This window comes from Xyrauchen texanus, chromosome 17 (genome assembly GCF_025860055.1).
Source record: "Xyrauchen texanus isolate HMW12.3.18 chromosome 17, RBS_HiC_50CHRs, whole genome shotgun sequence".
Lineage (NCBI taxonomy): Eukaryota > Metazoa > Chordata > Actinopteri > Cypriniformes > Catostomidae > Xyrauchen > Xyrauchen texanus.
Genome location: NC_068292.1, coordinates 26,499,341 through 26,523,471, shown reverse-complemented (window position 1 = coordinate 26,523,471; position 24,131 = coordinate 26,499,341). Strand labels below are relative to the sequence as shown.

At 38.3% G+C, this 24,131-nt stretch overlaps 3 protein-coding genes across 5 annotated transcripts in view; 1 reads left to right on the top strand and 2 right to left on the bottom strand.

Moving 5' to 3' along the window:
* The window catches only part of LOC127658103 (inversin-like), a 48,360-nt gene extending 45,644 nt beyond the window's left edge, over positions 1-2,716 (bottom strand). For both annotated transcript variants that reach the window (XM_052147203.1, XM_052147204.1), the window contains exons 1-2: positions 2,581-2,716; positions 1,666-1,778 (exon numbers count right to left, since the gene is read on the bottom strand). In XM_052147203.1, coding sequence (XP_052003163.1) covers positions 1,666-1,668 — 3 coding nt within the window. In that variant the 5' untranslated portion in view covers positions 1,669-1,778; positions 2,581-2,716. The remainder of the gene's footprint in view (positions 1-1,665; positions 1,779-2,580) is intronic.
* Positions 2,717-2,919: 203 nt separating this feature from the next.
* On the top strand, positions 2,920-17,423 carry LOC127658110 (endoplasmic reticulum resident protein 44-like). 2 transcript variants are annotated; one of them, XR_007972360.1, is made up of 12 exons: positions 2,920-3,073; positions 8,744-8,816; positions 8,993-9,032; positions 10,832-10,947; positions 11,744-11,928; positions 12,027-12,142; positions 13,556-13,730; positions 14,249-14,360; positions 15,263-15,404; positions 15,947-16,049; positions 16,606-16,811; positions 16,973-17,423. XR_007972360.1 is itself a non-coding variant. In XM_052147215.1 (11 exons), the coding sequence occupies exons 1-11, from the start codon at positions 3,017-3,019 to the stop codon at positions 16,705-16,707; spliced, it is 1,221 nt and encodes a 406-aa protein (XP_052003175.1). In that variant the 5' UTR covers positions 2,920-3,016; the 3' UTR covers positions 16,708-17,417. The 2 variants fall into 2 exon arrangements, 1 of the variants encoding a protein (XP_052003175.1); XM_052147215.1 differs by having other exon boundaries at positions 16,606-17,417.
* A 3,499-nt stretch (positions 17,424-20,922) lies between these two features.
* LOC127658116 (syntaxin-17-like) overlaps positions 20,923-24,131 on the bottom strand; it is a 28,691-nt gene continuing 25,482 nt past the window's right edge. The window contains exon 8 of the mRNA XM_052147220.1: positions 20,923-22,937. Coding sequence (XP_052003180.1) covers positions 22,692-22,937 — 246 coding nt within the window. The 3' untranslated portion in view covers positions 20,923-22,691. The remainder of the gene's footprint in view (positions 22,938-24,131) is intronic.

Genomic DNA, 24,131 nt, shown 5'->3' with positions numbered 1-24,131 from the left:
TATGATAACCATTAATTCTGCATGATTGATTGAATTAGGAAAATTTGCAATATGGCGTTGGACAGTTACTAAACCTTGAAAGGCTGCATTTAAAAAAATAGTCAGCATTCCGTCACACATTCAGTGCTGTGTGAATAAGCGGTGCCCTATAGCGTTCTAAACGGCATTAATTAAACCACTATAACACATAATTTAAAAGGGGTTTTGTTCCTGAAGATTAAGTCTTTTTATTTTTCCATGATGTGGTCGACATTTCTGTTTAACTGTCCAACATATACATATGTGGCAAGGAGGAGGTTGGGGCCGGACCGTGATGATACACGCACTGCCCCTAATCAGTCTAATCAAGCTGATGAGAGGGATAAAGGCAGCTGGAGGCGGCAGTTCGGGGGAGAGAGAGCTACAGGCAGCTGCCCTGTATGTGTTTATGTTTGTGTCTTTCAGTTTAATTAAATACGACTTTGATGCTTTGTCCGGTTCTCGCCTCCTCCTTTCCCTTTTACCGTTACAACATAGCATGAATTTGTAACGTTCTCTCACGTACAATGCATACATGTAAAATGTGAATTCTGTTGTTTTGAACTGCTAAAACAGAAGTGCAAAAATGTTTTAGAAGTACAAAATAACCTTTTTCATATCAATCATAATTGAATCATATTTAGTTATTTTTTGTATCTTTTTATTTATCCTATTTATATTTAATTGTGGTTCTCTTAAAAAAAAATTTGGCCTGTCATGTGTTCAACAGATCCAATCCATGTTCAATGGAAATTATTTATCCTTAGAACAGTAAATAAGCTTTTGTACCTCTTTGAAAATGTTTAAACCATAATTCCAAAGTAAAAGAGTGCTCTGATGTCAAAACAAGGTAAGTTTTTATATTGCTATAGTTTTTTGTTCAAATCGGTATCGTATCGGCCCAAAATTTTCATATCGGTGCATCTCTAATATTAAGAATAAGCAGAATTTGTCAAAAGCTAATTCTTTTGGTTCTGACATACTTGGAAATGAGTGTATAATTAACAGCTTTTTAATTGCATCAGATCTACATTCACACCTGCTAGAAATTACTGTGTAAAATGTCTCTTGTTAGTATTACAAAATATTGAAATATATCAGTTTATAAAGCTTTGATATATGACATAGTTGGAATTGTCTTACAACAGCAATGTTGAAGTGATAGAAGAACACTGACAATAGGTTAAAAGCCACAAAACTAAAAGTTTTTTTAGTTTTCTCCCCTTTTCTCCCCAATTTGGCATGCCCAATACCCAATGCGTTCTAGGTCCTCGTGGTGACATAGTGCCTCAATCCGGGTGGCGGAGGATGAATCATCTGAGACCGTCAATCCACGCATCTTTTCACGTGGTTACCGCGGAGACCTAGCGTGTGTGGAGGCTTCACGCTATTCTCCATGCACAACTCACCACGCTCCGCACCGAGAGCGAGAACCACATTATAGCAACCACGAGGAGGTTAACCCAACATGACTCCACCAACCCTAGCAACAGGCCAATTGGTTGCTTAGGAAGCCTGAATGGAGTCACTCCAGCACGCCCTGGATTTGAACATTTATGTATGTTTTGACACATTTTACCACAACTCTCTTTCTTAGTGAATCTCTTATTAACAACCTAGGCACTGCTCATGGCTGCAAACTCTTACCATTGTGATGTCCAGGAGGCAGTGTAAGCCTCTGCAGATGCTTCTCGGCCAAGACAATCCCTCACTGGGCTTGGCGTAGCTGTAGGTGCCTCTGGCAGCTCTGATCTAGTGTTCTGCAGGAGAGAGAGAGTGGATGATCACTCGCACCTGCTCTGACATACAATGCCAAACACTGCAATGTCAAGGCCGACTTAAAAATGTGTGCATTCATAAATGAGTGTGCTTACATCAATTTTCATGAAAGAGTTGCGAAATTCAAACATACAGCACACATTCACTTTTGAAATCTTGTTTAACTGAAACGATTCATTTTAGTTATCAGAATTAGACATACATTATTTTACATTATCATCTTTAGCTCTTTCATTTGCTTTAGGCTGTTAATTTTCATTGCAACGTTATGCAAAGCCCCAAAAACTTGAATGAGCTTGAAATAAACGTTGTACAATAACTGCAAAAATATGTATAAAAAACAAACAAAAAAATTATATTTTGTCTATAACTATCAGAAACCATTTTCCAGGATTTTCATAAGATCCCCACACTGGCAGTTCAAACTTGTATTCTTTTTCCAAACTTACACTGTGCCATAATAACAACTGTGTTAACAGTTTATATGAGACACCGTGATAGGTTAGAATTGCACCTAAAATAAAGTGTATGAATCAGTTGAAGAGCTCACTGACATCTTACTGAACATTGATGTCAAAGTGTTTTTACTTGGCTGCGAATAAGCAAAAATAGTACATATGCAAACATACTTACATAAATGCTGTAAAACTTTAACGCTTGTTAAGAGCTGAGAACGCGTGTTTTATAATGCCTGCATCTTGCAGTTTGTGCACGTAGCTTACTGGCTAAATACTTCTAAAAAAAACCCCCGTTACACAGTTGGGAAACGATGATGCAACTTACCACATTAAATGTGAAACAATTATTCGGAGACCTCCATCCCTGACTTTAAGCTCTAGAGCCTTGAGGTTTTTAACATATTCCTGGGTTTCCGCTGTTTCCGTACTTTTCCAAAGTTGGAGTCCCGCGTGTGGTCAATGATACTCCAAAATGTATTGAGACCACAAACAAATCTGGACACGTAGAGAAATAAAACTACAACTACCATGTAACAACATTCTCCACGAGCAGGTCGTTCTGGAACATGTAGTTTATAAGGAATACAAAACTTACTTAAAAGCATTAAACTACATTTCCCATAGTTCTACACAGACCCGGAATTCCAGTTTCCGTAGTCCTGGTCGTATGTTCTGCCTGTTTCCTGCAGCAGAGAAGTAGGTGGTGTCGAAAGCCTGGCTAGATCCAACAACAGCGTAACCTCGACCAACACCATTTTACAATGAAATTATCATCATTCATACCCGCTTCTGAACTGCACTACTTCACCCTTCTGCTGGTATGTGGCTGAGTTATCACAGACTATTTACTTCCACATTTCCTGCTGGTTTACTTGTGCTAGCTAGCTCAGATAATGTAAGCTAATGGGAGGGTATGTGGACATGGATGTGATGCTCTTGGTCGTTATTTAACAGGTCATTGTGAGAAGGTCTCCAGAATTGGACCATCGAAATCACTTTAGCCGCTCTAGTTTTGATGGCCAAAGACGGCAAAATTGCTAACGATGAGTGGATGCTAGTTGCAGGTGGCTCAGAAAGTGCTGGCTAATGTAGCTAACGAGCTATTCCAGTAACCGTACTTCAAGTCATAAAACTACAGCATTTAAGAGGTGCTTGAGAGTTAGCAGCCTGGGGGCCAACCATTCCCATTCAAATGCATAACTGTTATGAGTAAAAACCGCTAACAACTGACTTCATAATGTCTTTTAGCTTGCTTGCAAGCAGTTAAGGGCCACCGGCTCATAAAACCTTTATTTTTGGCAGTTTCACACAGTATTCAGTGGTAATGGGAGTGTTTTGTTTTACAGTGTAGATGATGATGCAAGTAGAGGATTTTTGGAGAAATTGGAAGTACAACGTCACTCGCGTTCTAGCTATGACACTTTGTCCCAACGCTTGTTTCGCGTGTCTGCTGGGCTTTTAAATGTGAATTGCAACTTGTTGACAACTTGTTAGCCTGTTTAACAAGAAAGTGCCTTTAACAAATGAAGTAAGCACTTGTTTCTGCAATAGCCGTCATGTGGTACCCAGCTGTCAACAGTGATCTTTAAAGTCCTAAAGTAAAGAGAGGGATATTCTGGGATGCATTCCGTGCTCCGACTCAGCAGAGAAGAAACCGGTTGGTGAACTACTCTGTTGTGGCCGAATTCTATTGGCTGTAAACCCGGAAGCGGACAGCACTGCTCCTTTCAGCCTGCATGATGTGAAAGTACTGTCAAATGTGAATTTAAACAAGTGCTCGATTAACTTCGATGGAGTTTTAACAATTTATGAAAAGAGCTAAATCATTCGCTATTGATTTAAAAGTTGGTCTCACCCCTGTTGAAAAATAAAATGCTAAAACCAGCCTAAACTTGTTTTAGCTGGTCACCCAGCCTAGTCAGCTGTCTGGTTTTAGAGATGTTTTAGGCACCTTTCAGATGTTCAGGCTGGGCCAGACCATCTAACAGCTAAGGCCATCAGCCAACCAGCAGCTTAGGTTGGTTTTATTTTATTTCTTTTTTAGCAGGGATCTCTGTCTCTCTTTTTCTCCATATATAACAGGTAGCAAATGGAATTAGTTTGACATAATAACAGGCTAGTTAACTCCCGGTTAGGCTTAATGCTGCTATTTTGCCCTTGTGAAGTGTTAATTACGAGTACTCGTGTTCAAGTGCTTTGTTGTCGGAAAGAACAAGAAATATGGACGATGCCAGGTTCATTCATACGTATTACTTGAACTTTTATTTTGACACGATAATACATATTACTCAGTTAGCTTGCTGACTATAATATAATTTTGGTCAAATATAAGCTATTTTCACGATGTAAAAATGTACACCATGCATAGAATGGTTGCTGAAATACAGTACATAAATTAATATGACCAAAACGGCAAGGGCTTACAATTAGCTGTATTTAGAAAAATACACAAAACTTGTCATTACAGTTTCTGTAGTGTCTCTCCTCCACCATGTTGAAAGTTAAGGACTCCTCCCATCTCGGCAACTCGGGTATCAAAATTATCTGTTTTTTTTTTTTCTTCTGTGGCATTGTTGAACTTGTGACAGTTGGAGATTTTGAGTTCTCTGAAAGAATAGCGAATTAATTATGCAGTATTATTTAGCATCTGCCAATTGTATACCAGTGAATCACATATGGCTTTGCATGTGTTGGTTATGTTAGAACTCTTCAGTGTTCTTTTTAGCTTTGTCAGTGGGCTAATTTTAAGTGGTCGACTGTTTTTGTTTTTTTCTTCTTCTTCAATGGCCAATACTGATGTCTTGAGAGCAGGATGGCCAATGGGCAATATAAATGCTGATAAGCATGAGACAATTATAAACTGATTTGCCAACAGCAAATAAGATATTTAAAAAAAAAAAAAAAAAAAATCTAAAGTGAAACTCCATCATTTACAGATTTTTATTTTTTTAACATTAATGGATAATTAGGTTATAAATGCTGTCCAACATTTCACATATTTGGATTTAAAGAGGAAGCTTGTTTTCTGTGTACACTTGATTAAAAATGTAATAACAGTTTTGTTTTGTCATGGTAATAAATAAGTCAATTTGATTTGTACAAAATAGCAAAGTAATTCAAAGTTCTACGTGTGTTTTGGAGGTGTAGACAACATAAATGATATGACATGAATAGCATATTTCAAGAATCACCGTCATTGTTATTGTGTCTGCTCCAATAAGACCCATTGCCAAGCAACTGGTATTGGTAGATGTAACTCTTTGTGTGTGTGTGTGTGTGTGTGTGTGTGTGTGTGTGTGTGTATATATATATATATATATATATATATATATATATATACAGTGGCATGCAAAAGTTTGGGCACCCCTGATCAATTTCTGTTGCTGTAAATAGCTAAGCGAGAAAAAGATGGCCTGATTTCCAAAAGGCATAAAGTTAAATATGACACATTTCTTTAATATTTTAAGCAATTTTACTTTTTTACAGTTTCAAAATAACAAAAAATGAAAAGGGCCTGAAGCAAAAGGTTGGGCGCTCTGCATGGTCAGTACTTAGTAACACCCCCTGGCAAGAATCCCAGCTTGTAACATTTTTTTGTAGCCAGTTAAATTTCTTTAAATTATTTTTGGGGTATTTTCGCCCATTCTTCCTTGCAAAAGGCTTCTAGTTCTGTGAGATTCTTGGGCCGTCTTGCATGCACTGCTCTTTTCAGGTCTATCCACAGATTTTCGATGACGTTTAGGTCAGGAGACTGTGAGGGCCAAGGCAAAACCTTCGGCTTGTGCCTCTTGAGGTAGTCCATTGTGGATTTTGAGGTGTGTTTGGGATCATTATCCTGTTGTAGAAACAATCCTCTTTTCATCTTCAGCTTTTTTACAAATGGTGTGATGTTTGCTTCCAGAATTAGCTGGTATTTAATTTAATCCATTCTTTCCTCTACCAGAAAAATGTTCCCCAGTGCCACTGGCATCAACAGAAGCACAAAGCATGATCGATCCATCCCTGTGCTTAACAGTTGGAGAGGTGTTCTTTTCATGAAATTCTTCACCCTTTATTTTCCAAACATACTTTTGCTCATTGCGGCCAAAAAGGTATATTTTAACTTCATCAGTCCACAGGACTAGTTTCTAAAATGCATCAGGCTTGTTTAGATGTTCATTTGCATACTTCTGACGCTGAAATTTGTGGTGAGGATGCAGGAATGTTTTTCCTCTCAAATCTCTTCCATGAAGGTCAAATTTGTCCAGGTGTCGCTGCACAGAACAGTGCACCATTACTTCAGAGTCTGCTAAATCTTCCTTTAGCTCTTTTGCAGTCAAACAGGGGTTTTGATTTGCTTTCTAGCAATCCTACTAGGAGTTCTCTCTGAAAGTTTTCTTGGTCTTCCAGACCTCTAACTTGAACTCCACCATTCCTGTAAACTGACATTTTTTAACTTCTTTGCTATCTTCTTATAGCTGCCTTCTGCTTTGTCAGCATCAATTATTTTGAGTGCCAGGCAGCTGCTTAGAAGAGCCCATGGCTGCTGATTGTTGGGACAAGATTTGAGGAGTCAGAGTATGTATTATTAAGCTTTGAAATTTGCATCACCTGGCCTATTAAAATGATTATTGTGAACAAGCCATAGCCCTAAAAAGCGAATTAAGGGCTGAGACCCTGGTAAAAGTTATCTGAGAGCTCCAATCTCTTGGGGTGCCCAAACATTTGGATGGTGCTCCTTTCCTTTTTTCACTATAAAACTGTAAAAAATAAAAATAATACACTAATATTGCCTTATGGAGATCAGTTCATCTTCTACTCATTTAACTATTCACAGCAACAGGAATTTTGACCAGGGGTACCCAAACTTTTGCATGTCACTGTATGTATATATGTGTGTGTGTGTGTGTGTGTGTGTGTATATATTATATATATATATATATAAAAAAAGAAATGTCCTCTCACTTTCAACTGCTTTTATTTTCAGCAAACCTAACATGTGTAAATATTTATTTATTATGAACATAAAAAGATTCAACAACTAAGACATAAACTGAACAGACATTCGTCTAAAGGAAATTAAATAATGTGTCCCTGAACAAGGGAGGAGGGGCATTAAGTACTGCAGTGCAAGTACTGCCAGTTCTTGCTGTGAGATGTTACCCCACTCTTCCACCAAGTCACTTGCAAGTTTCCAGACATTTCTGGGGGGAATGGCCCTAGCCCTCACCCTCCTATCCAGCAGGTCCCAGGTGTGATCAATGGGATTGAGATCCAGGGTCTTCGCTGGCCATGGCAGAACACTGACCTTCCAGTCTTGCAGGAAATCATGCACAGAACGAGCAGTATGGCTGGTGGCATTGTCATGCTGGAGGGTCATGTCAGGATGAGCCATCAGGAATGGTACCACATGAGGGAGGAGGATGTCTTCCCTGTAACACACAGCGTTGATATTGCCTGCAATGACACACCACCCCAGACCATGACGGTCCCTCCAAATCGATCCTCTTCAGAGTACAAGCCTCTGTGTAACGCTCATTCCTTCAATGATAAATGCAAGTCCAACCATCACCCCTGGTGAGACAAAACCACAAATTGTCAGTTAAGAGCACTTTTTGCCAGTAATGTCTGGTCCAGTGAAGGTGGGTTTGTGGCCATAGGTGACATTGTTGCCGGTGATGTTTGGTAAGGACCTGCTTTACAACAGGCCTACGAGCCCTCAGTCCGGCCTCTCTCAGCCTGTTACAGACAGTCTGAGCACTGATGGAGGGATTGTGCATTCCTGGTGTAACTTGGGCAGTTGTTGTTTCCATCCTGCCATTTTTTTTTTACTAATATTGCAATTTAATATGCAAATATGCAGGGACCCTGGTCATCTTTCTTTGGTGTTTTGGTGCGTGTTCATTAATTGTTTATGGTTCATTGAACAAGTATACTTTTTTTTTTTTACTTTTAAACATTTTGCATGGATTGAACTAGAGAACATTTTGTCAGAACCTCTAGTACATTGCATGTTACTTTGTTTAGTACCCTTATTTCCAGGTTTTGTAAATCACATAAGCATTTTTTTCATGAGAGAAATCGTGATTCTCAATACATCCAGAATTGTGCAGCTCTACTTTAAAGTAATATTACGGGTTCAAGTTAAACTCAATTGACAGCATTTGAAGTATAATGTTCATTACCACAAACAATTATTTAGACTCATCACTTTAATCTAAATGTTTTCTTTTTTTAAACAAAAGGGGTGCAAGTCAAATTAATTTGTGTTAATCAACATTATGCCACAAATGTTTTTGATTGAGCTAAACTTGTATTGAACCCAGAATATTCCTTTAAGTAACATGGCAGTGTTTATAGATCATATTTGGATTATAAATCAAAAGAATGACTGTCCTATCAACAATTATCTACGCTTCTTTATAATGTACACGTTCACATGAACTCGCATAAACACACATAAGCAAGACTACATGAACAGTTTACCATTGAATAATTTTTATTGCCAGGTAACAGGTCTGTATACTCCAGGGCGAGGAGAGATAACCAGTCTGGATACTGGGAACATCGATGACATCCTTAGTGAGTACCATGTGTAAATGTATGTTTGTAGGATACTGTTATGTTAGCAGTCTCAATCCTATTGTCACCACACCTGTGTCATGCATGTGGGTGTGTTTGAGTCGTAGCAGGATTCTTTGAGTTCTCTGATAGTGCTTTGTCATTGTAGTAGTTCAACCACATGTGTCTTTTCACAGACAATGCTGGGGTGGCTCTTGTCAACTTCTATGCAGACTGGTGAGTATCTCTGTCTGTCTGTCTGTAACACCTGCAGATGAGCGTCAGAATTGCTGATTTCATTTTCATTTTCATTTGGATAAGAAAAAGGAAATTAGCACTTTTTGCACACATCTACCCAACTCTGACAGCCCTAATATAGGCAAATCAGACTCAAGTTTTGTTGTAACATAACCAATTGACCCTTTGCTAAGCGCCACCCTCTTTGATTACGGTTGCTCACTCTGTCAAGCTCCGCAGAACTCCCCATAAGAATGAATGGGAGACAGCTGTGAATGACGTGGTTTTGGGCAAAATATTCTCATAAACAGAATGTATAATTTACGCGGGTTGGTGTAAAGTGTGACATTGTAATACATATTTATTTGAAGTTTTTTGTAAAAGAAATTGATAAATTACACAGTAATTTGATTAAAAACTGTGGAGACTGTGAATCAGAATCAAGGCAAATGATCATAAGTCACACGAAAAGAGAAAAATGTAATTTAATCACGATTACACGTCTAATAAAATTAGCATAAGTGAACAGCGCTGTCTAATAACACACATTTTGGGTATCCCCTCTGGGTAACTCGTGTCACTATTACAAATGACCCGGCAACAACGTGTTTTACATTTTTGTGAGTATTTTGATAAAATCCCAAAGTACTCAAACACACTACTTCCATAAGCTATCATTGGGAAAACAGCAAACGAGTCACATTAGTGGCAGCATGGCAACTGTTGCTTTGACAGGATTGGTCAGACTAGACTGGACTACTGTAACGCTCTCATTGCAGGCCTCACTGCTTGCGCAATTAGACCTCTGGAAATGATCCAGAATGCAGCAGCACGTCTGGTCTTTAATGAACCAAAGATAGCCCATGTTGCACTATTTGTGCAGTGTGCAGATTGTCTCTCTCCACTGGCTACTGGTTGATGCACGTATCAAATTCAAGGCTCTGATGCTACAGAACAGTCACTGGGTCTGCTCCAACATACCTAAAATCATTTCTGCGGAGCTACACCCGCCAGAAGCCTGCGTTCGGCTAAGGAACGTCGCCTTGTTGTACCAACACAGAGGCACCAAAACACTTTTCCGGACTTTCAGCTTCATCATACCACGTTGGTGGAATGAACTCCCCAACTCCATCCGTGAAGCTGACTCACTCTCTGTCTTCAAAAAAACGTTTTTGGAAGTCCAAGTTAAAAAAAAAATATTCAGCATGCAAAACATTTTCAACATCATGCATATTTGGCATTTGGCTAACTGTAATTGATCTACATCAGAGCAATTACACACTGGTCCTGGAGGCTTATTGGCCTGCAGAGATTAGCTCTAAATATAATAAATTAATCAATCCCTAAAGTGTTTGCTTAGAATTGGAACAAAACTGCAGAGTAATAGGCTTTAATAGACCGGGGTGTAATAGTAATGGTTTTGCCATTGCTATTGCACCTGATGTAGATAAACCTGAAACAGTTTATGCTGGCCAAAACAAACAAAAAAAGGATCAGATTTAATCTCTTGCTAAATATCTCTTGGATAGTTATTTCTGATGTTAGTGAAACTTTGTAATCCAGCACTTTTCATACTACTGTCTCCTTTAGATGAATCGCTTATGTTGTATTATTCCTCTTTTGTAAGTTTCTTTGGATAAAAGCATCAGCCAAATTAATAAATGTAAATAACACTCCTAACAGTCCTAAAGACTGGATTTAAAAAACAAATGCATGCGCTGTGTGAACAAAGTCTTATGTAAATCTTTATACAAAAAGGTGCACATTTGAAGCTCATTTTAGATGTGTGTTTTCTGTAGGTGTCGATTTAGTCAAATGCTCCATCCCATCTTTGAGGAGGCGTCGAATATAGTGCGAGAGGAATATCCAGACCCTACACAGGTGGTGTTCGCACGGGTGGACTGCGACCAGCACTGTGAGTTTATACACACACACACACACACACACACATTGCTTTAGCCTTTGAGATAAAGCAAATTAAACAGAATTATTGATGTCTTGTAAAATGTTTGATGGTTAAATGACAAAACTGCATCTTCTGTGAAGTCAAGGCGGCTCAGAGATATGTGTGTGTGTTTGAGAGAGAGAGACAGCGCACGTCTGATTCCAGCCGATCGGTTTTGGGGTATTTACCCCCCACATTGGTTGTCTTTCATGTCTTGGCCCCTCCACCTTTTCTTCTTGCACACGCTCTGTCTCCTTTCTCTACTTCTTTCTTTAGTTTGCTAAATTAATAAATGTAAATGTAGTTCTTTCTCAGTCTCTGTTCATCTTTGCTCTGTATCCAAACCTCAGTCTGTCTGTCTTTGAAATTAGAATAACCTCAATCCTTGTAAATATATATATATATATATATATATATATATATATATATATATATATATATATATATATATGTGTGTGTGTGTGTGTGTGTGTGTGTAAATGTGTATATATATATATTTATTATTATTTTTTTATTTTATTTTTTTGCATCAATTATTAAATGGTACTAATTGATGCAGAAATATTGTATTAATAGTTTTTATGTAAGTTTTCTAGAAATAAATTCAAATGAATCATTGTGCAATATGGATAATGCTTTTTTTATGTGATCATTACTTATGTTTGTAATAAATAAAATAAAGTATGGTCATAATTTTGTGCCCCTGGAACATAATTTGGGTCTGAATGGGTTAAGATATGCTTTGTTTCTTTGATATTTCTTAAAGCTGATATAGCACAGCGCTACAGGATAAGCAAATACCCCACACTGAAGCTGTTCAGGAACGGAATGATGATGAAGAGAGAATACAGGGGTCAAAGGTCAGTGACCGCAATCGCTGATTTCATCCGTCAGCAGAAAGTGGATCCAATTAAAGAGATGGAGAATCTTGAAGAGACAAGCACTTTAGATGTAAGTAAAACATTTAAAAGTAGGTATCCACTAGATTAATGCTGCTCAGAGGAGATCAATGCTATATAATCTTAATTTCATTTCTGTTTCCATGTCAGAGGAGTAAACGCACCATCATTGGTTACTTTGAGCAAAAGGACACTGATAACTACCGTACTTATGAGAAAGTGGCCAACATCCTGAGAGATGACTGCGTTTTTCTGGCAGCTTTTGGGTAGGAGAACTGAGACACTCAGACACCTTAGGGCCTTTCCCACTGGTGGTACTAAAGCCTGTTTTAGGTACTTATCCCTGGAACTAGTGCTTTTTGTCACTTTTGCACATATGGAACTATAGTTCCTCAAAGCTGTTTAGAGGGCATTTTTAGCTCCTACTGTGGGGAAGATACTTTTGGGTGTATAGGGACTATAGGAGGTGCTGCAGCCTGTGATAGGTCAAAAACCTGCATTGAGAAAGGAATGGAGCTCCATAGCTTCAATAGTAAACAAATAGGTGCTAGCCTGCTACTCAGAGGATTGCGCTAACTTTACAATTCCCTTAACAGAAATAACATTAAAAAAACAAAGTATCCAAAAAGAATCACCAGTTTCGTGTGTGTGTGTGTGTCCTCATTGCATCTGTACTGTGACTGAACAGAAAATAAAGTGATTTCTGTATTACTACACTGACTTTTTCCTGGGGTGATGGATATAAATAATCAGATGTTTATCGAGAGCGGGTGATTGAACTTTATTATACACTAAACCATTATGAAATCTAGTTTACATGAGGGAAGTATTACGTGTGTGCCTTTTACTGCATGGTGAATTTGCATCAAGACTTTTTTTTTTTCTTTTTTGTTTGTCAACGAATGAGTATTTCAGTACAATAATTTCTGTTGAGTCATATAATCCTTTATTGCTCATGTTGATAAATAGGATTATAGTGAATTTTCAACATGTTGTCTGCTAAATTCAGCATGTGCTCCGTGCTTAAACAGAGCTTTCACTGCTTTGTCTCATCTCTCCCTCCGGCTGCTGCATGGAGCACCACATGCACGGCTCATGAGCCCAGTTTAAACTGTAACCTGAAGACACAGGCTGGGTCTGAAAACTGGAAAATGCTGCCTTCGGAGGCTGTATAAGGATAAATGAAGATAGGATGAAATAAGGTGCCGTTTTAACTGTTCAGAGAGTTCCATTCATCCAAAAACACTGTTGTTTAAACCATGAACTGATAAGGTAGCTGCCTACATTTTCCGATGCAGCCAAAGTTCTTTTAAAAACAGCGCTAAAGAAACAAAAGTGTAGCTCCAATCTCGGCATCCTCTATCTGTGTTTTTGATGTTGATGCTGTTGAAACGTGCATACAAATAATGTCAGATTAAAAATGGTCGATACTAGATGACGTCACTACTGGGGTTACTTTGTGAGTACGAATGCAACGGAAAAAGTCTCATCGGGTGTACCGTTCTTCGTAAGTGTTCTTATCTAGAAAGTTACTGAGGGAAAAGTACCAGGACAGTCAGTGGGAAAGGGCCTAATGTTAAAAGTGATTTTCTTAGCTACGCTGCACAGTTATTAATAAGGGTGAAAACACAAATCAATAATCATGCTTTCTTTTCCTCTCTTGGCTTTCTTACTTTCAGAGCGATATCTAGGCCAGAGAGGTTCAGTGGTGATAATATTATCTATAAGCCAATAGGAGAGAATGCTCCTGACATGGTTTACATGGGCTCACTCATAAACTTTGACCTCAGCTACGCCTGGGCACAGGACAAGTGTGTGCCACTAGTCCGAGAAATCACCTTTGAAAATGGAGAGGTATGGTTTCCTTTTGTCGTTATGTCTTTATTGGTACAGTGTGTACATGTGTAGTATACTAAAGTATGTACTTGTTCCATTTTGTTTGCAGTTTGATTTTTGTGTACCTAACAGTTCAGCTGCATGGTGAATTCATCATTTGCATAAGAAAAGTCCCCTCCCCCTCAGTGTACTTTTCCCACACTCAAACCCATCTGACTGTGTGTGTTTCAAGTGTGTTTATGTTTTAAAAAAAAAAAAAAAGTCTGCATGCCATGTCCTTTAGTGGGTGTATGGGGGTTTTTTTCTCTTAGATTTACTTCAAATACGTCACATGTTTTTAATAACTTTTCAAAGCTTCTGTCTGTGTCGCTTGGTAACTTTTCTTGGAGCTTGGAGTCTCTACAATGTGCTCCTCTGGCCCACCGCTGTCCCACTATGCAAAGCGTATATCACCCTTCTGACCTACACACTCTTAAACCTCAGAAATGAACACTTATCGGCACGTGTGTTTGTGTTTTGTGTGTGTATGTGTGAAGGAACTGACGGAGGAAGGCATCCCATTCCTGATTCTCTTCCATCAGAAGGATGACACAGAGAGTCTGGAGAAGTTTCAGCATGAAGTGGCTCGCCAGCTTATCGGTGAAAAGGGTATGCACATTAGCGATGAGCTTGAGTACTCGGAAGTGACAACAATGATAAGTCATGAAAACTCCAGTATCACGTGAATTTCAAAAGCGTTTTCATCTTCAAAACATTAACTTTTTTTATTTTGTGATTGGTTAAGATGACATTTTGGGCTAAACCTTGCCTTGAGTACCTTGAGTTGGGACAGTAACTGTATACGGTGACTTTTGTAAAACACAGGATGCATTTTTAAATGGAGTGCAACTGATGAAATGGGACACAAATTAATATTCAGTATGTTTGCATGCACTTTAAAAGTTTGATTTCAGTCAGACTAATACAATAATTAACCTTTAAAATGAATCTATATAATTGATCATTAACAGACCTAGATAATGCAATTGTAGCACGAGGTGTATTAAACACTTCCACAGATGACTGTGTAAAATTGGACAGGCAGTTGAAGACTGTGGCTCGACTATGCAAAAACCAGCTATACCTCTATTATAACTGCACAGTTGGGTGTTGATGTGAAAGTTGACGCATTTTTTAAAATGTGAACTTTTTTTACTTGACGGGTGCCTAAACTTGGTGCTCATGCCACAAGATACCGAAAAACACAGCGAGATGCAATGCAGCGGAAAAAAACTACCATATCATACATTTATGCATTTATAATTGTTGGTCAAATCTAGATGGAACTCGCTATATCACCCCCTCCATCCCACTCAGAGTACAAGCTGATTAATCTGTCAAGTATACACACTATTAAAATGTCTACAGAGCACATCCATTTTTAGTTCAGTGTCATACAGAATATTTTAAACAAAACAAGCTAAGAAGTTTTTGTGCAATGGGAAGTTGGGAACTTTATCTATGACACGTGTGAATTAACTTCTGTCTTATGAATATCTCTCCTCTCTCAGGTTCTATAAATTTTCTTCATGCTGATTGTGATAAGTTTAGGCATCCTTTGCTACACATTCAGAAGACCCCCTCTGACTGCCCCATAATTGCCATTGATAGTTTCCGTCACATGTATGTCTTCCCAGAGTTTAGCGACCTAGCGTAAGTATTGCGCTTTTATGTTCCAACTTCTGTGTTGAATTCAGAGATATTTCATCCTCCCTCCCTGCAGTTTATCTCTTTTTCCAGACACCTACCAATTAATCAATGATTGTAGACTCCAGTTTTGACTGTTAATTTATGTGTGTGCAATACGAGTGATTTTTCATTTGTTTTTGTTTTTTACCACTTTATTACAGCATCAAAATTATGACACCAGAGGTTGTATACGATAGAAGCATCATAATTCAGTACATGCTTGATTTCATTTCATAATCTGAGCACTCCGCATATCCCATTATCCAATCTCGTCAGTCTTTGATATAGCTGATAGGCAGAGAATTTAATGTATCCTTTGCATCTCTGACAGTACAGATTATGTCATTACCTTGTTAGACGGCCATGGTTTTGGAGACTGCCGGCCCTCTGGAGGCCCTTATCTGATCAGTCATTAAATTAATGATGCTGCTCAACATGTTTTCCTGTTTTGTTGTTGTTTTGATCCTTTAAATGACTGCTGTATTATGCTTTGTTTGTATGAACAGGGTTCCAGGAAAGTTGAGGCAGTTTGTATTGGACCTGCATTCAGGAAAGTTGCACAGAGAGTTCCATCACGGGCCCGACCCAACAGACAGCACTCCAGGACAGGTCAGAGTTCACCGAATTTGGTGCACTCCTTCATGGGGAGGATTCTTTAATTGATTGGTTTTGGTTTAATAATAATGTTTTGAGTTGGACATGCTGGCACTTTTTCTTGTTTTTGTCATTTTATTTTATTTATAGTTTTGTAGTTTGTGCATGTTCCAAGGTTATGAAATTACATGGTAATGAGTATAAATGCTTTTAATGGAAGTTTTTATTAGAACTGTTAGTATAACATGTTAATTTACTTCAATTAATAATAAAAAAAAATTATAATTATGAAATAGACAGATTTAATGCCCTTTTAAAAGAATAATTTAGCAGTTGTTAAACATTTTTGTCAAAAGACGCTACAAATGTACACTGGTTGTCCTCATTGATGCCTAAACAAAAGTAAAATACAGCGCAACATGCTAATTTATTAAGGAATTGCTTGATTTTTGTGTTTTTATTTATTTTATTTCATGAATCAGTCGATCTGATCTTAATTGAACACAAGGGCTATTGGTCTGCATCACTGGCCATGAATTGTTTATTTTACTGTGTGTGTGTGTTCCAATAGGAGATTGGGGAGGTGGCCAGTAATCCCCCAGAGAGTTCGTTCCAGAAGTTGGCCCCAAGTGACACACGTTACACCATCCTCAGGGACCGGGACGAGCTGTGACATCACAACTGCATCAAGACCCAATCCAGAACCCAGCAGTCAGCCACTGACACTGTCTGCGCAACCTCTATTTTCATAATGTTTATTTTAGATACAAAAAGAAGGTGAACCCCTGAGCATTTTTGGGGTGGGGATCAAAGAGGAGCATTTTTACCTTTTGTTTTCGGAGCTTGTAAATATGTTTGTGCTCTGTGGGTTAGTCGTGTTTAAATTATCAATATGATATTTTTTTTTTTTTGGTCAACCAAGTTCCCCTTTTTTGTAGGAAAACATTGGTACATTGGTGGCCCTCTTTGTTGGGAACCTGCATTCAGCTGGCTATGGATCGTGCAAGCAAGTGGAATCATGGGAATATATAGTCAAAGAACAAATCTGCAGTCAACCTGTGGTGTTTCACTCCATTCCTCAACAGAGTGTACCGTGTGTGTGTGTGTGTGTGTGTGTGTGTGTGTGTGTGTGTGTGTGTGTACGTGTACGTGTATATGCTACATGTGCTTATTAGTCTGTATTAGTATGTACAATAACGTTCCAGGCATGTTAAAATTCACACTCACCAAGATCCAGACTCTAGTCTCATATCGCATATCGGCCCATTCCACCTGGGGGAAGTGATAAGGGGAGGGTTTATGTAAGGGCTGGGTTCAGAGGGGATGGGATTATTTGTAAATCTGTCATATCAGAGGGGAAAAGGAAACTAAAAAAGTAAATTAAAAAACATTTTACAAGACTGTTTTTGGTGTATGTTTCATGTCTTAATATTTTCACTTTTGTTTCTTTTAGACTATATAATTTCAATGTACAGGTCCTTCTCAAAAAATTAGCATATTGTGATAAAGGTCATTATTTTCCATAATGTAATGATAAAAATTAAACTTTCATATATTTTAGATTCATTGCACACCAACTGAAATATTTCAGGTCTTTTATTGTTTTAATACTGATGATTTTGGCATACAGCTCATGAAAACCCAAAATTCCTATCTCAAAAAATTAGCATATTTCATCCGACCAATAAAAGAAGTGTTTTTAATACCAAAAAAAAGTAAACCTTCAAATAATTATGTTCAGTTATGCACTCAATACTTGGTCGGGAATCCTTTTGCAGAAATGACTGCTTCAATGCGGCGTGGCATGGAGGCAATCAGCCTGTGGCACTGCTGAGGTGTTATGGAGGCCCAGGATGCTTCGATAGCGGCCTTAAGCTCATCCAGAGTGTTGGGTCTTGCGTCTCTCAACTTTCTCTTCACAATATCCCACAGATTCTCTATGGGGTTCAGGTCAGGAGAGTTGGCAGGCCAATTGAGCACAGTAATACCATGGTCAGTAAACCATTTACCAGTGGTTTTGGCACTGTGAGCAGGTGCCAGGTCGTGCTGAAAAATGAAATCTTCATCTCCATAAAGCGTTTCAGCAGATGGAAGCATGAAGTGCTCCAAAATCTCCTGATAGCTAGCTGCATTGACCCTGCCCTTGATAAAACACAGTGGACCAACACCAGCAGCTGACATGGCACCCCAGACCATCACTGACTGTGGGTACTTGACACTGGACTTCAGGCATTTTGGCATTTCCTTCTCCCCAGTCTTCCTCCAGACTCTGGCACCTTGATTTCGAATGACATGCAAAATTTGCTTTCATCCGAAAAAGTACTTTGGACCACTGAGCAACAGTCCAGTGCTGCTTCTCTGTAGCCCAGGTCAGGCGCTTCTGCCGCTGTTTCTGGTGCCTGTGCACGGTGGCTCTGGATGTTTCTACTCCAGACTCAGTCCACTGCTTCCGCAGGTCCCCCAAGGTCTGGAATCGGTCCTTCTCCACAATCTTCCTCAGGGTCCGGTCACCTCTTCTCGTTGTGCAGCGTTTTTTGCCACACTTTTGCCTTCCCACTGAGGTGCCTTGATACAGCACTCTGGGAACAGCCTATTTATTCAGAAATTTCTTTCTGTGTCTTACCCTCTTGCTTGAGGGTGTCAATGATGGCCTTCTGGACAGCAGTCAGGTCGGCAGTCTTACCCATGATTGCGGTTTTGAGTAATGAAACAGGCTGGGAGTTTTTAAAAGCCTCAGGAATCTTTTGCAGGTGTTTAGAGTTCATTAGTTGATTCAGATGATTAGGTTAATAGCTTGTTTAGAGACCCTTTTCATGATATGCTAATTTTTTTTGGGTTTTCATGAGCTGTATGCCAAAATCATCAGTATTAAAACAATAAAAGACCTGAAATATTTCAGTTGGTGTGCAATGAATCTAAAATATATGAAAGTTTAATTTTTATCATTACATTATGGAAAATAATGACCTTTATCACAATATGCTAATTTTTTGAGAAGGACCTGTATATTACATTGAAAGACATCAAAAAAGTAATAGTTAAAGTTGTCCTAAATTAATTTTATTTCATTTAAAAACCAGTGATATCCAAATGTAAGTAAATAGACCTCTTTCTAGGTTTCATAATTGTAATAATAAAGTGGGCATCATCTCAAAAGTTTTAGTGAATATCAATTCTGAAATAAATGTTCTGCCATCATGCTAAAAGTTTGAGGAGGAATACTGTAGATCACACAAGTTTTAGTTCATATCCACACTTATCCGTTTAAGTTTGAAAACTTTTCAGTTTGAGATTACAGTGAGACACTTACAATGGAAGTGAATGTGGCCAATTTTTGGAGGGTTGAAAGGCAGAAATTTGAAGCTTATTATTTTATAAAAGCACTTACATAAATTCCTCTGTTACAACTCATGTATTATTTGAGCTGTAAAGTTGTTTAAATGTATGTGTACAGTAATATTTGGAGTTGTTGTGACCTTACATGGTCATGGGAATGAAGTTGTAAAATTGGCAATAACGTTACACAGAAAAGGTTAATAAGTGATTTTATCACTAAAATCATGTTTACGTCTTGTGACTATACTTTTAAAAGTCACAAACAAAATGTAATGATTCCCAATCTAACGTCACACTTGTCAAGTATAGAAGTGGCAGCATTAACCCTCTCAGCAAAACTTATACGGCCTGAAAGCTTGCCTAATGAATGAAAGAAAACAAAGTCATATAATAATCAACTGGTCTTCCACTGAATTTTTACACTCATCTGAGTTGATTTAACAATAGACAAGATCATATCTTAGAACTCTATGAAATATTATAGAATTGAATTAAAAATGTTTCCATCAAAGCAAAACCAAACACAAAACACCAAGCTAATGTAGACCTATTCAAATGGCAGAATGTTTATTACTTCAGCAATACTTTTAAATGTAATATTTGTTACATATATATGTTTAGGCCACTTCAAATCTGAACTAACAAAGTCTACAAAAGGATTATTTAAGAAAAATATAACTATTTATAGCTATAAAACTATGTATATCTTCCAAGGAAGCTGACAGAGTGTAATGTTTCCCCTCTCTCCTTATCTCAAGACATCGAGGATTACATTTATCATTAGTCACTATAGAAAATGGAAATGATTTTGATTGGGCGTTCAAAGGAGAGAGCCTAGAGATCACCCATCTTCCCACCCACACGAACCCGTGATATCACAACACCTAAGGATAATACATCACAGCGCACCACAGATGGCCAGTCATATTTTCCATTTCAGTGTGCAAGTGCGTGAACAGAATATGGAAAGTGCCGCGCGTCTGACACTCTGGCTTTGTGCAGGTCAATCGTCTGGGACTTTACCTCCCCGGCAGACAAGCACATGTGCAGCTCAGCACTCGTGCATCACGCACAGGTTGGCTTGCACAAACTGTTAGACAAGACACATTCACTCATCCCTGTGAAGGGGAAGTCCAGTGTGTTGTGTTATGAGGAAAGCGTGGGGGCCAGTGTGCTTCTCAGACCCGGCTTTGTCTTTGCGAGGGGATCCCCCTGCACACACCCCAAAAGAAAAAACAAAACCACATCTAACACGTGAGACCGGGGGTAGGTCAAAGTGAGGCATCAAAGGATAAAAACAATCAGATTTAAAGTTGTTTTTAAATAACTGCGGGTTTTTGACCTTTTAATGAACATTCACCCAATGTTGGATAATTCACCCCAAAATGAAAATTCTGTCATCATTTACTTACAAAAGGTACCATAATGTTAGCCTCAGTTACTATTCACTTTCATTCCATGCACACAGAAAATGCAGGAGAAGGACTTTAGTGAACCAGAGTTTGACAACATACAATATGTTTTTATTTTTTGACAATTGAAACTAAAATAAGGATCAATAAAGCACAAAAGGTTATTGTTCAGCTTTCCTGCTAGTCCTTCAGGACTTTAATCAAATAACATTCAAATGTTGTTTGTGCTGAAGGAGGTCTCACGGTGCATTGATTTCAGTATTAGATTTGCCCCTCAGATGCCACTGTTTTCAAAGCCTTACAGGGAAACCTCACCAAAATCTATCACCCGTTTCCTGATCCCACAAGTAGCAGTACAGAGAAAGACATGAAATGCATGAGCAGCCTGGACAAGAGCAAACCCAATTTGCATGGATACTTTATCTAAACCTGCGCTGTATCAATTATTAATACATTAAATCACACATACTGTACATCTAGTTTACGATATACAAGTTTCTAAAAAAAGATAATTCGAGATCATATATGAAACATAATTTATGGGATTCATCTGTATATCTGCCACGAGCACTGACAAAACCCAAAAAGCCAATTCTTTTCTTGAAGGCGCAATCATAATTTATTTTAACTTTACAATAAGGTTATATTTGTTAACATTAGTAAAGGCATTCGGTATCATGAACTAACAATATATTTTTACAGCATTTATTGATATTGGTTAATGTTAATTTATGGAAATGCTATTGTTTACTCATAGTGCATAAACTTTTAAATGTTAAAAATGTGTCAATATATGTTAAATAATATAACATTAACCAAGATTAATCAGTGCTTTAAAAGTATTGTTCATTATAGTTAGTGTTAACTAATGTTGTTAACTAATGTTAATGAATGCCTGTATGAAGGCCATAAGTTATAAGCATTACTATAGATTTAATGGTATATAAATAATTATGAAACAAATCAGTTCATTTGTATACTGATTATCCATTATAGTGGCTTATAGTGATAAAGTGTTATGACACAATGAAAATATTTCAAGCTGCCTGAGACATTATCAGATATCTGAAATATGTTATACAGTATGTCAAAATATAAAAACAGTGATTAAGGCAAAATAATTATTGGAAAATGATTTTATTTCTTTTCTTCAACCACCATGGACTGGGCACAATGAGCTCCAAAGACTATGGAGACTAGATGTTACAATTCGAGAATTACATTTTGTATAGAAATGAATGGGCTTTTCGAGCTGCACTTTGCCTCCAATAATACATTTGTGTTGTGATACATCATAATGTGACTACATTATACATCGCATCAACATTTCATTTCTAACCAATCATAACCCATTAACAAAATTAAACAGAAATCCATCATTGTTACAATACAGAATAGATGTAGTTTAAAGGATTATGATTGAAATGCTACAATAACAGTTACCAAATACCATTCATGCTGTACATAACCTTGCTTAACAGGGCCGCATCACCTTTTAAAAGTTACAATCAGTTATCTCTGGAAATCCTCTATTCAGTAAATATTCACCCCATTAACAGCACATATAATCATTCACATTACAGCTACAGCAGTCAAATACAGCTGTTTGCCAATGGATTAGATGGTGGAATAAGGCCTTCTTAAAGTTGGCATAGAGACGGTAGATGATTTAAGGCAGTTTAATATAAGGAACAACAAACAAGTCCACTTGGTGTAGCATGTTGCCACAAATTTGCATGTTTGCATTGCGTGTAGGAGTTACTCTGCAACTGTGGTTGTAATGTTTTTGGTTTATGTTTGTATGTTGAACTTTTTCAGAGAGTGTGTGGGTCGCCGAATCCGCCGTCTCATAGCCTGCAACTCCTCGGTTTTCAGTCTACAAAAACAAATGTGCTTTGTTGCGTGTGTGTTATTGCATATGTTTGTGATCATTCTTACTGTTGTTGTCGCTGTTAAGCTGTTGTAGCTGAAGCTCAATTCTTTCTTTCCTTTTCCGCTGGATCAGGTTGCCCCCGGCAAAACCAAGTATACCACCCCCAACGGCGGCAACCACCCCTGCCACTTTGAACCCCGCTAACAGTCCCAGCGGCCCTCCAAGCACTCCCCCTACCACAGCAGCTGCTACCGGCAAAACTGCCAGCTTCGAACGGGCCGCCTGCGGACAGAGAAAGCATGAGATGAAAAATCTTGGCGGGACCATCTCAAACGGTCATATGATTTATAGAATATGCATGCGATGCGCATGAAAGTGCAGAACAGGTGAAAAATGCAATCATTTAGTAGGCATCAATGCCTCATGTCAAACGCTGTTTGAACTAACACCCTTTTCATGTGCTGTTTTTCTGATAACCAAACAATTATTAAAGTCTTTCAAGTCCAGTTTCAAGCCAAAAAGGACCATACAGTATGCATAGATGCATGCAAATACACACAATTTTAATCAGCAAAACCTGATTTAAATTTGACGTTTGCAGATCAAACCATCGTGGTAAATTAATTGATATCAGGTATAAAGAGAATCTCCTTTAGCCAGATGATTCTTTAATTAGAGCAAGGAGATGAGCCCCCCAGCACACTCACACCATTTTAATTTTCTGTTAAGATATGTAAACTTCAAGGCAGGGTCATACATCAAATGCCACCTTTCCTCTCTTTTCATCTCTCCTTCTCTCTTTAGTATTTTCTTGCTCTCTCTCATCTAATCATCTTCACAAGGCAGGGTTAACAGAGCAGTTAATTACACTCAAAGAGAGATAGAGAGAGAAAAAAATAGAAAAAGTAAATCTGTTCCTTATGCAGTTCGGATACACCTGAGCCAGCACTTTAAGTAATAAGTATGTGTGTAAGGCACTTAGAAGAACATATATGTCTTTAGCAGTGTGTGTGTGTGTGTGTGTGTGTGTTGACCTCCTCCTGTCCTTTTGAGCAGTCACAGAGGTGGGTCCACTTCCTACATGGGCATCAGACAAAATGCTCAATAGAACTGCATTAACTCTCAACTCCAAAAAGAGAAACATTTCAATTGAGACTCGGTCGATGAAATGCATACAAACGCCCGTTCACACGCAAACACACACAGCCCATACACCCTGCTTTCATGTTTAACCCTTCCCTTGCTTTTTTCCTGTTAAAAGTTGGCACTCTGTAGTGTGTTTGTGTGTGTATATGTATCGAACGCACAACAGGGACTCAAATGCCGTTTATAGACTCTCTTTTACACTCTTTAGACTTCTGTGCACTCGCACACTCACACACACATCGACTCCCCGTGAGGGGCCGACAAACACACATCGATCTCTCCCCGCTCCATGCCTTCCGCCACCATCGCCACCTCTCTCCCTCTTTCTTA